We start from the raw sequence: 17,250 nt of genomic DNA on the forward strand, positions 1-17,250 counted from the left end.
TAAAAAAGAAATTCAAATCAGAATGACACAATGATATTATGTCAACCATTTACACTATACATTTAATAGAAACTGATTTTTAAAAATCCATTACAAAGTGTCACAGTATCATATGGAACACCAAATAGCTTAATTTAAAATGTTCTGTTCAAACACTGTATAATGAGCTTTAGAAATAAGCCTGTGTTATTTTAAGAAGTTGGATTGAACTCAATAATCCTAAAGTTTTTCACACACACACAAAACAGCAGTTTAATTACAACAGAATAACTCAATATTATTGCCTACATTTTCCCTGAATATTATACACATTAAATTTAGACTCTTACCAAAAAAATAAAATAATAATGTACATATATTTTTACAATATAAACAACACTTTTTAATTTTCTATAAAAAATATGTGCATTGAATAAATTGCGTTTATTAAAACACTACTTGAATCAAGGGCTATGACAACAATATTTTAACTCTTATGCATAATATGTATTTGCATGGATTTTATATTCATATTTCAAAATCCATTTTTTTAATATTCAAATGCTTGTCCCAGCACTAACAAATTAGTAGGCAGAATGAGTGTGTGTTTGATTTGCTAAGAGAGAAGAGATTTCTTGGAGGTATCGTCAATTCAATTAAAAGCACGCTCCACCCCCGAGTGCTCCAACACTGTTCCAAGCTGTTCTTGAGTAAGTGCTGACGATCCTGGCAGCAGACTTACCAAGCTAACCCAGGAAATCTTTTGCACAATGCCTGCGCTGTGTAACCTGGGCTCTTAAGCCACGTGCAACGCTTTGAAAGTGGACACTATTTGCTTCTCCTCTTCGTGGCGCCTCTGTAGCATCTCCAGTGTTGCAAGCTGGGATAGGTCTAAGTCCTCCAAATACCGGGCATGCTCAGTTAAGCCCCTCTTGGTTAGTTTCTCTGCTGCACCCCTAGGCTGTGGGGGTGGTTTGGGCTTAGGGATATTCCTGGCATATTCCAAAGCCTATACCCAAAGAAATGTATTAAAGAATTGAAATTTGCTGAAACATTTGTGTGCCGTAACTTTTTGGTAGATTATTTTGGTATAGTTTCTTTTGCATGAACCTGATGTAAAATACATTTCAGACATGTAAAAATATATAAATACATAAAAAAATACATATTTAGCATAATACAAATGGGTCACACTACAAGAAGATTGCAAGCTGTATATTCTCAAACCATGCTAAAGGTCAGCAGTGTGGAGTAGTGGTTAGGGCTCTGGACTCTTGACCAGAGGGTCGTGGCTTCAATCCCCGGTCGGGGACCCTGCTGTTGTACCCTTGGGCAAGGTACTTTACCTAGATTGCTCCAGTAAAAACCCAACTGTATAAATGGGTAATTGTATGTAAAAAAATAATGTGATATCTTGTAACAATTGTAAGTCGCCCTGGATAAAGGCGTCTGCTAAGAAATAAATAATAATAATAATAATAATAATAATGTTACAGCTATGCAAAACTACTCCATTTGCAAAAAAATACCATTATAATTTCCATACAACAGGTCACAGTTATGAGTTATGAAACTCATAAAAAATATATAATTTGGAGATTCTTAAAAGCATTTTAAATGACATAGGTAGTTAGTTCTAGTACCACATGTTTTTCCTAAATTAAATTACTGGTACGATATGACCCAAAATACAGCCCCGATCCCCGGACGGGAGCCCTGTGAATTCAGAACAGTATGAGCATCATACCTTTTTCCTGGGAGTGTCTTCAGTATTCTCGTTGCTCTGAGGTTTTCTTGTTGACGCGTAGGGATTTTTATTCATCTTCATGTTTTGTTCTTTGACCTGATTTGAATAATGCCTCTGCCGTTTAATTTTCTCCGCCTGGAAAGCAACAGGAAACGGCAGAAGATTACAAAGGGGCTTTTTAATTAACAGGGTCATATTCCCTCAGAACATTCTCTCTCACTGTCCACTCTTTACACCCTCAAAAACAAAATGAGTTGCATTTACCTGTTTATACATTCACAGAGGAGTTAAGCGCTAGTTTTTGAAACACCAACCTTCATTTCACACACACACACACACACACGCACACACACACACAAAGACAGTGTTTCGAGTTATAAAACTTACTGTTTCCTCTGACACCTGGTGAGTTTGTCCAAGACCTCCGAGCTGTACATCCTGTTTCAAGTTCTTGTAGTCTCTCAGTGTGTAGGCCTATGTTTTAAAGAAAGAAAAAAAAGATACTGGTTTTCAAATGGAGAGGAAACAGAATTTGGGATGGTTCTGTAGGAGTCACACACAATCTCAGAAACACCAGTGAGAATTAATCATCTCACAGGACAACCACAGCTTTTAGGGGTAAACAGCACCCATACTGCTTGGCACCTCCTGAACTAATCCTTGGTGTTTGTCTGCTGGGTATTCAGGCAGCAATACACAAACTCCACAACGCAAGACAAAGGAAGGTATTATTCTAGATCAGACTGTCTGCTTTCAGGCTTTAGATGCGCTTCCAAACCAGCCATTGGTCATGGTTATTAATGACTCGTTATGTGTTTTGTTGCTGTTCTCCAAGGCCCCTTGCTGTTAGTTTGGTAAGCTGTCTGAAGCTTGTGTATCCCTCACAGTTCAAGACATGTCCGAACACCCAAACGCACTAACGGGACAATTGTTCAGCAGGAGGGAAATGTTGCTGTGTGTCACCGGTAATTTCTTCCCCACTGATATCGTTTTTTTTTTTTTAAAGATTTTCAATGAAAATTCAGTGTTTCAAGGTGAAGAAAACTGCCAGTGGTCATTTTTACTTTGGTTTCATTACAGAACTTCCAAGCTGCTCAGGCTTGCTCAGATATGCTGGTGACTTTATTAATATTGCCCAATGCCAATGAGTTTAGAAATAGTAATACATAATGACATAACTTGTATTGTGAGATAATTTAGAGATTCGAAAAATGCTATGCAAATTTAGAGGGTGTGTGTTTTTAACACACTTATATAAGAAGCAAACATAACGCATTATTTATTTCTTATTTAAAAACATGGCAAATCCCTTATACAAGATTACTGCTGAGGACCACGGTAAAAACAAACTGCATCAAAGAAACAGTGAAAGCAAAAAAAATAAAATAAAAACCTGGAAAATGTTAGGAGTGATCAGGCTGGCAAAGGGGCATGAAGAGACCGATTACATGCAAGTTTGCATCTAAGCAGCCTGCTGTTTAAAAGAAAGGGAATCCTCCTAATCATATTACTATTTAATACTTTCGGGATAAGCCACAGAAGCCATGTCTTACATCTTTCAGCAATTAACTACATCTTAGATTACTTATACAATTAGCTACAATTAAAAAAAAATAAAAAAGCCATTTTCTAATTAATTCAACTTGTCACTGTACTGTTATATTACAAAAGAACCACTCATTCACCCAAATTAGCTGGGCAACATTCTTTACGTTTTAATCCTCCTGTACAAAGACATGTTGTTCTGGGCTGTAACTGAACACAGATTGATCAGTTTTACATGGAAAATCCATTATTCTGGATAAAAGGTGCTATATGACTAGATAAAAGGTGCTACAAGACTTATATAAAATACACACAGCTTCATACACAAATGAAAAGGACAACACCAAGGTCCTCACCCGGGGCCTTATTGTATATTAATCTTGGAAAGAAAGAAAGAAAGAAAGAAAGAAAGAAAGAAAGAAAGAAAGAAAGAACAGGAAAGGACATGAAGGACGTAAGGATATATATATATATATATATATATATATATATATATATATATATATATATATATATATATATATACACACACACACACATATTATATCAGCGCTTCATTAAGAACTTTTCCTAAACACAAACCTTGTAGTTTGCACCTTCCTTGAGCTGCTTCTGTTTTTCCATTTGTGCCAAGTACCCTTCGGAGCTGCTGCGCTGCATGGTGCCCCCCCTTGGCTCCCCCACCCTCTCCCTGAGCTCGGAGTCACTGGCGGCTGTGTGCCCTATGGGCGGCAGCACTGTGTAGGAATGCCCTCTCTGCTCAGGGGGCTGGCTGCCGTCTGGCCATTGGCTTGGCTGATTTAAGTGGCCAGACCATGGGTCCAGATTTTGCCTGTGGTGAGAAGGCATCTGGTGAGGTGGTGAGAACCTGCAACAAATAAAAAAAAAAAGATCAATTTCACCCATAGCTTTAAAACACTCAACAGTAAAAATACTAAAACAAACTTAGCAATTTCAGTGACAAACAAGTACAAGTCTTTCTCAATGTCTTCAAAGTTCAAGATGTTGCTGAAGACTTTTGTTCGAAACTTCCGTCATTGAATTGAATAGGTTACTTTATTGGACATAACTGGGTGCCACACTAGAATTTCAAGAAGATCTGCTTTCTTTAGTTAGGCACGTGATCACATTTCAGCTAGACAAGCAGACAGACAAACAGACACCCCAATAACATGAAGGTCAGGGAAAAGGAATTCAGCAGACCTCGCTCTGTGGTGATCCTTCCTTGTATCATGATGATCGCACACTGTGGGATCCTGTCTTTGCCTCCCTCTGGCCCTGTACTGCGGTACAGCTTGGCTGATCTGGTCATGGTAACCTTGGAAGTGGTTGTAAGAAGGATGTGGCTTTGGCGGTGTGGCCAGTGGAGGCCTGGAGAACTGCTGCGGGTAGCAAGGCGAGATTCTCTCCTGGGGGTTTGGGTGCTCCTGAAAACGAGGCTTGGAATGGGCCCGGGGCGACTGAAAGACAGCTTTTCCCCCGTAGTCATGTGGAGGTGCCAGGTTGATGTAGGTCTGCTGGTGGTCCTGGCTCACAAAAGGCAGGAAATCTGAAGAAGTGTTTAGATTAATGTTCAGGTTGACTGTGGGTGCCTTCTGCTTGAGGGGCGTGTAGCTGGACCTGTTCATAGCGGATGCCATGGAGGAACTGTAGCTACCTAATGGTGACGTCTGGTGGGAATCCAAGTTGTCAATGACTAGAACATCAGCATAAGCAGGGCTGCTGTGGTAGGGGTGGCTTTCTGGAAATTGATGCCTGTTTTCAGGGACATCCACAGGGACTCTCTGGCGCTGTCTGCCACGGTGATTCTGGGAGTCTGGAGGGCGGGGCGGTTTTCTACTGCCTGTTTGATTGTTTCCACCTCTCTCTGGAGCTTTTCTGACTTTATTCTGGACCTGGGAAAGTGCAGGGGAAATTAAAAAGAGCAGACAGGACGTGTGCGCCATTTCATTCCCTATCATTGCGGCAGATTTAACTTACCTAAGAGAAGCGCTTATAGCACAACAGTGTTTCTTGCATTTAAAATCATAGTAAAGCCTGGCTCAAAAAAGGTTTTATCCCAAAAGTTTATCAAGAAAAATAAGTACAAATAAGAAAACCAACAATGTTCACGAACCAATCAATTTTGTTCAATAACAAATGTATATAAATAGCTAGAAAACATATACAATATTCACTTTGATGTTATTATAGAATGCAAGCTCAAATGCCTGCTACTTTTTTGTCAATTAAATTTAGATGGGAAGTATGAATCTAAATCTATTTCTATTACAAGGTTATGTGCAAAATAATTGAATCTCAATGGAAAACCAGTCAAAACCTATTACAGAGTAGATGTTACAAGAGTATGCTGAGTGTGGGTTAGTCAGTAGGAATAGGGCAATATTCATAGGATAAGGGCTTGGACAGATCTAATATTACCATTATAATTGCACTTGTAAAAAGGTGGGCATCTGGAGGAACTAATTCAATTACTGACCAATCTTCATAGCAGGCAACTTGGGGTTGAAAGAGGGGTTTAGAAATGCCATAAATCGCAAGGCTGAAAGTTTGTCGCTTTGTGAAATTATTCCCTTATTCAACTGCTATTTCCCATATTTAAGCTATATACTGTATACATAAAGGTTTGCTAGATTAATTTTGCAGTTTACTTTGCTTTTATATCATATATTTACCATTCTTCACCATGCATGTTAACATGTTATATATATATATATATATATATATATATATATATATATATATATATAATGTTCCAGTTGTACAGCAGGACCTGCATGTAGCTAGAACAGCATATGTTTTGCTTGCCTGTTATAAGCTCAGTTAGTAGCTGTTACATTATTCACGTTAAATTTGATCGTGACAAGAATGCCGTTTTGTGATCTTCCCGTGTCCACACAATTGAGGGCAATTGAAGTGCTAATTGTTTATCTGTGAAATGTAATAATGCAGCTTTTATTCTCATTCTTTGGTACTAATTGGTTTTCATATAAGCGCAGTACAGCAGAAGCATACTGGTGGTAATTATAGGAAAGCAGCATTAAGACTCAATGACATCTAATTTCTCGTCTGTGAAACTCTTATAAAATGGGCACGTGTAATGGTTTGCATTAAACAGCTTTACAGTAGAACACAGATTTTGTTTAAACAAACACATATTTAACCACACAACATAACTTATTTTTAAATCCACTTTTACATAATGAAGCGAGTCGCACACTCATTAAATAGAGTTTCAATATATTAATCCATATTGGTTATCTGCAGAATGAAACTGTGGGCAATTTTCATCAGGACTCAGTACACATGATCATTAACATAGTCTAACATAGACCCCAAACTACCTGGATTCAACCCCTACTACACATGCAGTGATGTTATGAGTCTGATTCGTACATTTATTTTTCTGCTAAGACCACGATCAGAGCTCTTATTAATATGATCCGGCATTTTAAGTTACGTACTGATTGTACTCTGTCTAACCTGGTGTAACGAATTTAAATTAAAGTGCAAAATTCGACAGGTTGCTTTGCCGAATCATACATGCAGCCTGCACAAGGCCACTGGTACTGTCGTCAGCATGGAGCATCTGATTCATACCCTGGTACTTACAAAGTACACTACATATTAAATATGTGTGTGTGCCTGCATATTTTTTTCAATTTATTTTCAAGCTGTTTGCTTCTCGGTTTATACTTTGTAATACACCGGCCTTGTGCATACTCATCACTGTATATATTATTATTATTATTATTATTATTATTATTATTATTATTATTATTATTATTATTATTATTATTATTATTATTATTATTATTATTATTATTATTATTATTATTATTATTATTATTATTATTATTATTATTATTTGGGGCAGCAGTGTGGAGTAGTGGTTAGGGCTCTGGACTCTTGACCGGAGGGTCGTGGGTTCAAATCCCGGTGGGGACACTGCTGCTGTACCCTTGAGCAAGGTACTTTACCTAGATTGCTCCAGTAAAAACCCAACTGTATAAATGGGTAATTGTATGTAAAAATAATGTGATATCTTGTAACAATTGTAAGTCACCCTGGATAAGGGCGTCAGCTAAGAAATAAATAATAATAATAATAATAATATTTGTTTATTTAGCATACACCTTTATGCAAGGCGACTTACAGAGACTAGGGTGTGTGAACTACGCATCAGCTGCAGAGTCACTTACAATTACGTCTCACCCAAAAGACAGAGCACAAGGAGGTTAAGTGACTTGCTCAGGGTCACACAGTGAGTCAATGGCTGAGGTGGGATTTGAACCAGGGACCTCCTGATTACAAGTCCATTTCTTTAACCACTGGACCACACAGCCTCCTTAATATAGATATAGATCTCAGAGCTGAAGTTCACATGAAGCAGGCTTGAACACTAATAGCAACACAGCTTGTTTAACTTATTACCATACTTTATGTTTTTAATAAAGTACACACTCAGCAATTAAAAAAGGGGCATTCTTTGCACCTTTTTTTTCAAGCAGAAGTTCATAAATGCAACAGTTTCTCATTTATTTAAGCATGCATATTGTATAATTGTGCATGCCTTTGCCCTAATTGTTTTTACACTAAAACAGTTATGTTTCAATTTTAATTCAGTGTACACTGCTGTGTGGAATCCTATTTATTTAATAAGAAAATCCGAAAAACATATCCTCTAAACACATATTATTTTTGAGTTTTGCTGGTTTTGTTTTGAAGCACCACCTAGTGGTGACTGTGATAAATGATCACAGCTCCAATCCAGTGTAGTGTACATGCCCAAACAGAGCAGATTAATAGGCATCAACACAACTCTGTCTCAGTAACTCCTATCGTAATTCAGATCACAGACAAAGCAACACATCAGCGCTGCTGCAACGGCATGTGTCTAAAAAAACGTCACATCCCACATTTGCAGCACCACATGAGTTTATTGAATGAATAGCACTGCCACAGTTCCACAGCAGGTATTACTCAGACTTCCATTGTAGACAGATAAGCAAACCACAATATCACTGCAGGAGTTTCAGGACAGCAGTAATGTGCTAGAATACAGTGTTTGACCTTCTCTGCCTAAAGTGTAAAGGCTTCTGAAACTTTGACATTCTGTTTCATTCAAGTCCTTCCAGTGTCTGCCTTTTCCTTTCTTTGGCATTTTTTTTTGTGTATTGTTAGAAGGATTATATTTAGGGCTTCTGTTTTTTTCTTTTCTCCCTTCATTATTTTAATACATTTTCACGCTTTTGTACATTGCAGAAAAGCATTCAATTCCAATACATTGTGTTTTTTTTACAGACTTGATTTTCTCTTTGACTCACATGGAGTCCATTATTCCTTCCACGTGTGCCTTACACAATTTTTTCAGCAGGTAGAGTTGATTCTCCTTTAAATACACTTTGCCTGCTATTTTCTACAACTAATATTGCTTTACAATATTAGTTGTACTTAAACCTCACATGTATATGGCTTTATTACACCGACAAAGTAGAACACTTTCTTTATCTGCCACTTGGAGCTACTGACACGCTTCACAGAAATATTGTATTTCTGAATTATCTGACAGCTCACAGCTTTTACAATTTTTTTAGACCAAATATTTACTCCCTTAGATGATTGCTAGATTTAAAGCATGCTTTTAGAGTCCTTTGATATCCCCAGTATCCCGTTTGTTGAGATCAGGACTTTGAGAGGCATTGTGCTTCATGTCCTCATTCTGACAATGTGTGTTTGGAGCCCCCCCCCCCCCCCAGCCCCGCATCCTTTGCACTGCGAGGCCGATATGGGTGAAATGCTACGACATACTCTGTCATTACCTGCATTTACTCCAAATGCTGTAGCCACACTTCCAACAAAGAATCTTACAGAACCTGACGATTCAGCTGTAGGCTTTTCCCAAGGCATTAATCTAAATACTGTGCCTGAATGTGAGCCAACAGTTTGTTTTCTGCAAATATGAAGTTTCAGTGCTGCTAGCGGGTCTGCATATTATTCCTCTGCACCATGAGTAAAATGACTGTGCCTTTCCAACTAAACAAGGATATACAACAGAATATGGAAGTTAGAATCATAAAAGCAACCTCCACTGCAATTCTGATGAGGCATAACTTATATTTCTGGGTGGAAATGGGAAAGAAAACAGTAGCAATGGTGGTGAGTTTCCTTTGAGAATAACCTTTGTCTCTTTACCTGCAGCTCCTGCGCTCTCTGCTGCCATCTGTCCTCAGGGTCCAAGACTTCCTCTGGACTCTCCCGGCTGCCAATGCTGCGAGGCTCTTCGGTTGCTCGGAGCACCTCCTATTTAAGAAAAAAAAAAAACAAGAGAACTAACCATATCGTAATTATCATTCTGGAGCACCAGCTAACGCACATTTTAGTCAGCAAAAACACAACATTGATTACATTAAAAAATATATATTAAACTGTACTGTATGGTGCCACATTCTACAATTAAACCCCAGAATCAACACACTATACAGTCGGTTGAATGGAATATTTAACTGTTTGAAATATAAATATACAGATGATTTTTTAGGGAACATAAATAAATAAAAAAAAACAACGCTTGATGTTCCGGAAAGCAGCTAGTCAATATTTTTAGATTACAGCCCCAAACACTTTAACTATTGCTCGTAGCGCAGTAATGAAAATCATTTAGTTAACATTTAGGGTCCTTCGGTTGTTAAGAACTATCAAACTCAATCAATACCATTGACGGGCTGAAGAGATCTTGGGTGAATGTAACCAATTGTAAAAGCTCCTGTGAATAGGCGAAGGTCACAGAAAACCACGCAGCACAGAGAGAATTGAGCTGTAATAGATCTATCAATAAAGGCACTGCCATGCTGGTCTGTCGTTGCACAGAAAGGGCAGGTAGACAGTGGCACTGTACGTGGTGTCTTCACTATCAATACTGCATTGTTCAGACTGAAAAAAAAACAAACTTTTAAGATTCGGAAAACATATTCAGACATAGGTTTTGTTTTATGTTTTTATATATAGCTAGCTGGATAGATAGATAGAGAGATAGAGAGATAGATAGATAGATAGATACTGTGAATAATGGTCATGCCAATAAAGCACCTTTGAATTTGAATTTAGATAGATAGATGTTTGTTATTTTGGACATATTGGGGGGGGGGTCTAATCAATTGATCTAAACTATGGTGCTTCTAAACACCACCGCTGTTTGACTCATAGAAGAAAGCGGCATTGTGAAGCACAGTATGTGTGACAGTGTGTGTGAGTGCCATGCTTGTCCAGTATTTAATATAAGCGTCTGTATTTTAGTTCCACCACTTTTAGATCGATTGAATAGACCACACTACATGTTAAACACAAAAGTAGTTTATTTTTTGTTCTGTAGCATTTGGTGACATTCATATTCTAACTTGAAAACTAATGTACAGTACCCAGGTAAACGAAAAAAAAAAATCCCATATGAACCAAAGAGCCACACATATTTTTTACATCAAACTGAAAGATCATTGCCTAATGCAAATACCAATCAATGAGGGCCATCCAAGTGCATTGGCTTGGTACTATAGTTCAATAAAGTATTGCTAGACTGCACATTTTCCCATGCATGGTACAATATTTATAAAAAAAAAAAAAAAAAATGAGAGAGCTTTAATGTAATGTTATCTACGCATAATGGAATAGAAGATAACATAAATAAATAAAAACAAAAACTATCAAAGCACTTGAGAGTTTAAATTAGATCCCTGTCTAGTCTTTAACAAGACACTTTCACATGAACAGCCTTCATTTAAACACTACATTAATAGCTGGAAATGTCATGGTAGAATTGTAAATGTCAAGAGGCGAGTGACCCGACCTTAAGTACGGATGTCAGCTCTTGTTAGTATGGCTTTTACCTGAATGCAATCTCTTTTAAAATCTTATGACAGGGTTTGGGACTAGAAAAGTTAATGCCAGCAGTAAGAAGAAAGCATCGAATCCTTGTCTAGGATTGTCAAATTTATTTTTTCAGTAAACAGCTATGAAAAAAAAAGGAATCAATTTATTAAAATGAATACATTTCAGTGTCATTAGGAGAGTTAAATGTAAATGGTGTACTACAGTGTAACAAGACATATCTATAAAGGATAAAGATGTAACTTTCGCATTATGAAACACAATTGCCAGTTGTCATGTGTTTGACAGCCATAGCCGTGTAGACTATTCTAACTTCTATGCCGGACTGCACTATAGTGGTCTGCACTTTGTACCCCTGCTGTTCTGTAGCATTGCCAGTGTTTAGAGGTACCGTACAGTACAGTCAGTGCTGTAACAGGTGCTGATGGCTCTGTGGTGGGCATAGCTCACCTCCTCATTATCTCTTCGAAAGTGAAACAGGGCTCAACCTCTACCCACGCTCCTGCAAGCATCTTTTGTAAACCATTTTAATAATCCCAATCAGATCGAGAAAATGATCAAATGGAATTGCATTTCAAGCATCATAAGCTGTGTAATGTCTATTCTGTTAAATTGAGGCTAGTAATTGCTTCTCCACAGACAAGATACAACAAAGCCCCCAATCATGACATGTCATTATCCCGGACTGGGAAACAGAGCTTTCGCGATGACGACTTCAAAGGCTTGTGGTTCTTCAATTGCACTGGGCTGCTATTGTGGCGGCCCGGCAATCTTGATTAGGTGTTTACACCGAGGTAAGGCGCACAGGAGCCCTGGTCTGGAGCTATTAAGAAATTGTACATTATGTTCCTCGCTTTGAAGTGAGTGTCTGTGGAAAGGGAAGCGACTCTGGTTGAGTGCAGCACAGGAAGATTGCTCCACTACTTCTATCCTTATCAAAGGAGCTCAACAGAATCTCATCATGACTGGCAAAAGTTGTTGCATTATGAGATTGTGTACGTCTAATAACCTCCCTAATTATTGAGGTGTAGTGAGCAATTCTGCCAGTTATGGAAAGGATGCTGTAGTGAAACCGAACCCTAAAACCCTCACACACTCATATTGCAGATCTGAAACAGGTAACAGGGATGAAAATGTTTCCACTTTCAATCAATGCAGTGTGACGAATCTTGTTGAAATAATAAAAAATAAAAACATCTCCCAGGAATAAGCATTTCTCCTTTTTATCTTGCTTAATTGTGGTTTTCTAAAAAACAGTCTCGCCCAAACCGTGCTCTAAAAACACACAACATTCATGTGAGTTTTTTTTTAACCCACTCTTCCCCTGTGTGGCTCTTGAAGTGGATTGTGGGAATACTATAATTACATTTTTCAAAGACATTATCCGAAAACAAAGCTAATAAGTAACGGATGGGCAGCAATGATGCTCCCAAGCAGGATGTCTTACAGTATGAAGAATTTCTTGACCACATATTGTTTTTTGTTAGGCTTTATTTTTCTTGTGGGGGTTTCTTAAGAATTCTGGAACACACCAGTAAGAAAAATACCATCAATAAAACCACATACAGTGCATCACATTCGGTTTTTGATTTAAAAGAAACAGTGGTTGGGTAAAGCTTCCAGTGTGGTCTACAGATGAAGCCAATGTAATACCAGCAGAAATCAAGGGACTGATTTCTGGTACAGATTATGATCTTGTCAAAACGGTGATTGTGTCCACTATAATTCACAAGCATATTTATTTCAGAAAGGATTGGCGTTCGCTGTACCACAGGGAAAAACAAAACTGAAAACCCTGATGTGTGTGTGTGTGTGTACAGCAGCAAGTGCTCTCAAAGACTAGCCAACAGAGACAGCCATTGAAACCAATACGTCCCTCAATTGTGAACAGAACTGAATAGCCGGCAGTAGGACAATACAATGTGAACCATCCATGATAATGACTCATATGTCCATGCCCTGAAATAGCTATTATACAAGCAGATACCTGAAGCTGTGCTCAGTCCCCTTCTGTCTTCAATGCCACGGAGGGGAACCGTGGCGGAAAAGCCGGAAGCACTGATCAATTAGAGCTAGCAAGAAACACAGACAGTGAGCGCTGCTTTCTTTACAACGCTGGATGTACAAGTAGTACTTCAATATGTAAATGTGGATGATAGGGAGCATTATGACACTGCTGGGTTCAGATGGGCTGGAGAAAGCAGCAAATGAAGCAAGCAGGCACGCCCCAGACGGCTATAGAAAACCCTGGTGCATTATGCCACTGGGGCAGGTGCTCAATTCTCTAAGTGGCTATTGGTTATGGGGCATAAATGCATCTCCTGTGTTCCGAACGGCAGTAACTATTGTTGTGCACCAAGTCATAATGCAAAGTATATTTGCCAGCAATGTCTCTCCTTGAAGACCCCCCTTTGTATCTGTGCCTAGTTGTTTTTCAAAATGTTTCAGAACAGTGCATCATCAGTCAAAAGGGAAACATCCAAGAAAGGCTAGGGCTGTTTAAATTGTGCAGTCCATAGTTTACGTTTGTATGATTTATTGTACATTTTCAGTTTGATTTGTTACATGCCGGTGCTACAGCAGCTACCCAACAACCAGCGCTCCAGATAAGGTTTTGGATCACTGATTAATTTACTCTCCAGTTTAGACACTAAGTGAAATGCAACATGACCGTGAAGTCCTGAGTACTTTCAATAAATACTGTACACACTTTAATGCTAACGTATGGGTAGGGCGCTGCGTTTTTCACTTGTTTTTTTAACCTGTAATGTAGTCCTACAGCCACAAGATGTCGATATAGCCTCCACAGTAAGCCACAAAATGACCAATCATTAATCATTTCATTACATTACTTTAACCATTTGAATTGGTCAGCCCATTACTACAAAGAACGTATTAGCAGATTAATAAAACAGAACACTGTAGGTGGCTACTGACATTACTTTAACCCTTATATCCTTGTGAATACATATAACAGTATTTTAAAAGGATAAGTATAGATATTATAACCATTTATTGGAATCTGGGCATCTGACAGATTCTCTAACATATGTAAGCTGTGTTTATTAATTTTTTCCTTGTTTTGTTTTTAGTGATTTTGGTTTTTGACTATAGGTTGAAAAAAAAGGTTGTTCATAAGATGCCCATGAAATACCAAAAAAATCCATTCTCAGTTATTGTGCATTATTACTATATTATTCTTTTGATCAGTTTAGCTGGAGTGGCTACACAGACATCTGGAGGTTTAGGATTGAATTGCAGGTTTTAAAAAAAAACGCAGGGCCCTGCTTATGGGGTCTGCATTAACTACAGCCTTACAATTTAACTGTAATGTTACTTTGAACTACTGTACATAAACTTGGTCTTACAATAAAAACAAAAACAACAATTATTATTATTTGCATTATTAACCACGAACACTATGGCTGTGAAGCAAATAACCAGATGGAATATACTTAACAAAAGGCCTGTGTGCACAAAAGCAGAGCCCTGCGTTTTTTTAACCTGCAATTCAATCCTAAACCTCCAGATGTCCGTGTAGCCACTCCAGCTAAACTGATCAAAAGAATAATTAAGTAATCAGCCCGTTAAATTCTGGCTAATTAGAAAACACACCCCCTAATTACGAGGGGCAATTATTGCCATTCTAGAAATTGATGCGTTTATAGAAAAAGCTTATCTCGAGACGTTTTGGAACAAATATATGCACCAACAAACTCAGAAAGCATTTCTTTGAGAGATCGCACGCAGCCATATCCACCTGGTGTGCTGCACACTGATGGGGATAACTTATTTTGAAAGACGTAACGTTAGAATTCATCAAACGTATACTAAAGTTGCACAATTAATAAATACATACCGAGGGCTGGCATAAGAGTATCTAGCATGCGTAATTCATATTTTTTCAATGCGTAAAACACCCGGTACACAGCTCATCTGGAGCGCTGACTGCAATTATTTTATTTCTGTTGTTGTGTGTTTTGTTTGTAAGAACGTTTAAAAACCTAAGAGCTTGTACGGGTTCAAAGTTAAATAATTGGAGCATGGGAAAAAAACAACTTTATATAATCAGAGTGCGCCCTCTAGTGTGTAGAGATGGAATAAGATGTTTGTCTCACGTACTGTAATAATCTGACAAAGCTTCTGACTTTAAATTAGGGTTGTCTTTTGGATGAATGGTCATGAGGAATGTATTCATTTATTTAGTAAAGGCATAAGAGATAAAAGATATCGGAGAACACTGTTTGTAAAAAGCATAATTCAGTTAATATTAAAGATACCATCGGCTGTATATTTAAAGGTGCATTTAAAAATACATTGGACTGGAAGAAACAAAAAAAAAACATGATAATTATCATAAGAATGAAATAGAAATACGAGCTGCTCAACCTAGAAACACCTAGAAATGAATGAATTGTCCAACTGGAACAATATGGATCAATTTAGTACAAAAATGCAAATTATACAAAATGAGATACTAATTATGAAATCCATGCTTTATGCTTTGGTAATTTACAATTATACACACACACACACACACACACACACACACACACACACACACACACACTTGGGCACAATAGTTATTATTTTTGGACAATGCATTTTGAAAGTTTGAGTGGTAGCAATGGATGAAGTCGTGCTACATGAAATAGAAGGCACAATGCCTACATAAACAATAGACTGATTAAAATTGCAGGAGTTTACTGTTCATAATGCTCTCTTTGTGTTTTACAATAATTGCATAATAGTCCTGAAAGTGTTCTAATAAGCAAGTAATTACAAAGTGCCTTAAGGGTGGTTTGATGCATTTATCAGGTAGACCATTTTAATGCGATTGCCCTACAGTAAATGATAAAGGTCATGCATAATTTTTGAAAGGGCTCAGAGGGGGTTTTGAACATGCTTTTGTTTGATTGCCTTTCAATTTAAATCTGCACAGGTGTGCAGACGTGACTGTCAGAAAATTGTTAGTTTACTCAAAATGATATATACAGCACAGTAATTGTTAAATTGCATGAGTATTACTAATGATTTAGAGTTTTAAAGTTACAGATGAGATTTATTCCAAAAGTTTGGAATAAAACAGAAATGATACACCATGAGAGATGTCGGTGTCTAATCTAATTTGAAACGCGTTTTTTAAATCAGTATGGTCCAGCACTGGGGTCTCTTGTCCCTTAATCTTGATATGTCCCATTACAAGGACACCATTACAAATGAGATGAGGGATCTGAAGGCGTATTCCAGCTGATACAATTACAAACACTTCACATAAAGCTGTTACTTACCTGTGGCTGACTGCCTGTGTCTCTCTTCTGACTGTGCTTGTGCAGATACGAGCCCTGCTTTGGTGCATTCCTGCCAAGAGTGACTTTGTTTCTTTCCACAAAGTCCTCCCTGGGCTTCACTTGTTTCACATTAGATTTGTGAGCGCGCTTTTCACTATAGTGGGCCTGCTCTTTGTTTTCTACGGCACCATTGCTGCGTTCCGACTGCTGATCCATGAAATTCATTCCTTCGTCGATTTCCGCAGCACCCACAGAATCCCTGTGGTACTCACGTGGCGGCTCTGGCTGTCTGTGGTTTCGCATTGCTCTGTGTTCCCTTGCTGTCTTGTGTTTGCTCTGTCTCTCATAGTTCAATGCTGAAGGTTCTTGCTGAAGGATCTTCTCTCTGAGGTACGGTGTTGAAGGCAGCTTTGGTTTGGTTTCCAAGTCTGTCTCGGTTCTGCTCACAGAAAAGCTAACTGCGGGAGCCTGTTTATTAACCGCATGTTTTTGATCTTTGAAGACTGGCCCCTCTCTCTCTTCCTCCTCTTCCCACGGTTTTCGTGGACTTTCCTCTGACATCCCATAGGATTCTCCAAGCACTTCATCCTGGTTTCCTGTCATGGCAATGATCCGGGGTTCTCCCAGGTTTTCTCTCCAGTTTGGGTTGTAACGCAGCTCAGCGTAATCATCCTCATAACCAGTCCTCCTTTAGAAGTGAAAAAGAAACACAAACTTAACAGAAAATCAAAAAAACAAATAGAATGAAGGTTAAAAAAAACAGCCTAGCAAGTTTATTGTGGTTTATTTTTATTTATTTTTTGC

At 38.1% G+C, this 17,250-nt stretch overlaps 1 protein-coding gene across 1 annotated transcript in view; it reads right to left on the minus strand.

The window, feature by feature from the left end:
• Positions 1 to 86: 86 nt before the first annotated feature.
• jhy (junctional cadherin complex regulator) overlaps positions 87 to 17,250 on the minus strand; it is a 22,247-nt gene continuing 5,083 nt past the window's right edge. The window contains exons 2-8 of the mRNA XM_059010346.1: positions 16,447 to 17,134; positions 9,467 to 9,574; positions 4,475 to 5,166; positions 3,854 to 4,139; positions 2,114 to 2,200; positions 1,727 to 1,861; positions 87 to 988 (exon numbers count right to left, since the gene is read on the minus strand). Of these exons, the coding sequence (XP_058866329.1) occupies positions 776 to 988; positions 1,727 to 1,861; positions 2,114 to 2,200; positions 3,854 to 4,139; positions 4,475 to 5,166; positions 9,467 to 9,574; positions 16,447 to 17,134 (2,209 nt within the window). The 3' untranslated portion in view covers positions 87 to 775. The remainder of the gene's footprint in view (positions 989 to 1,726; positions 1,862 to 2,113; positions 2,201 to 3,853; positions 4,140 to 4,474; positions 5,167 to 9,466; positions 9,575 to 16,446; positions 17,135 to 17,250) is intronic.

The sequence above is a fragment of the Acipenser ruthenus genome, chromosome 40, assembly GCF_902713425.1.
Source record: "Acipenser ruthenus chromosome 40, fAciRut3.2 maternal haplotype, whole genome shotgun sequence".
NCBI classification, from domain to species: Eukaryota; Metazoa; Chordata; class Actinopteri; order Acipenseriformes; family Acipenseridae; genus Acipenser; species Acipenser ruthenus.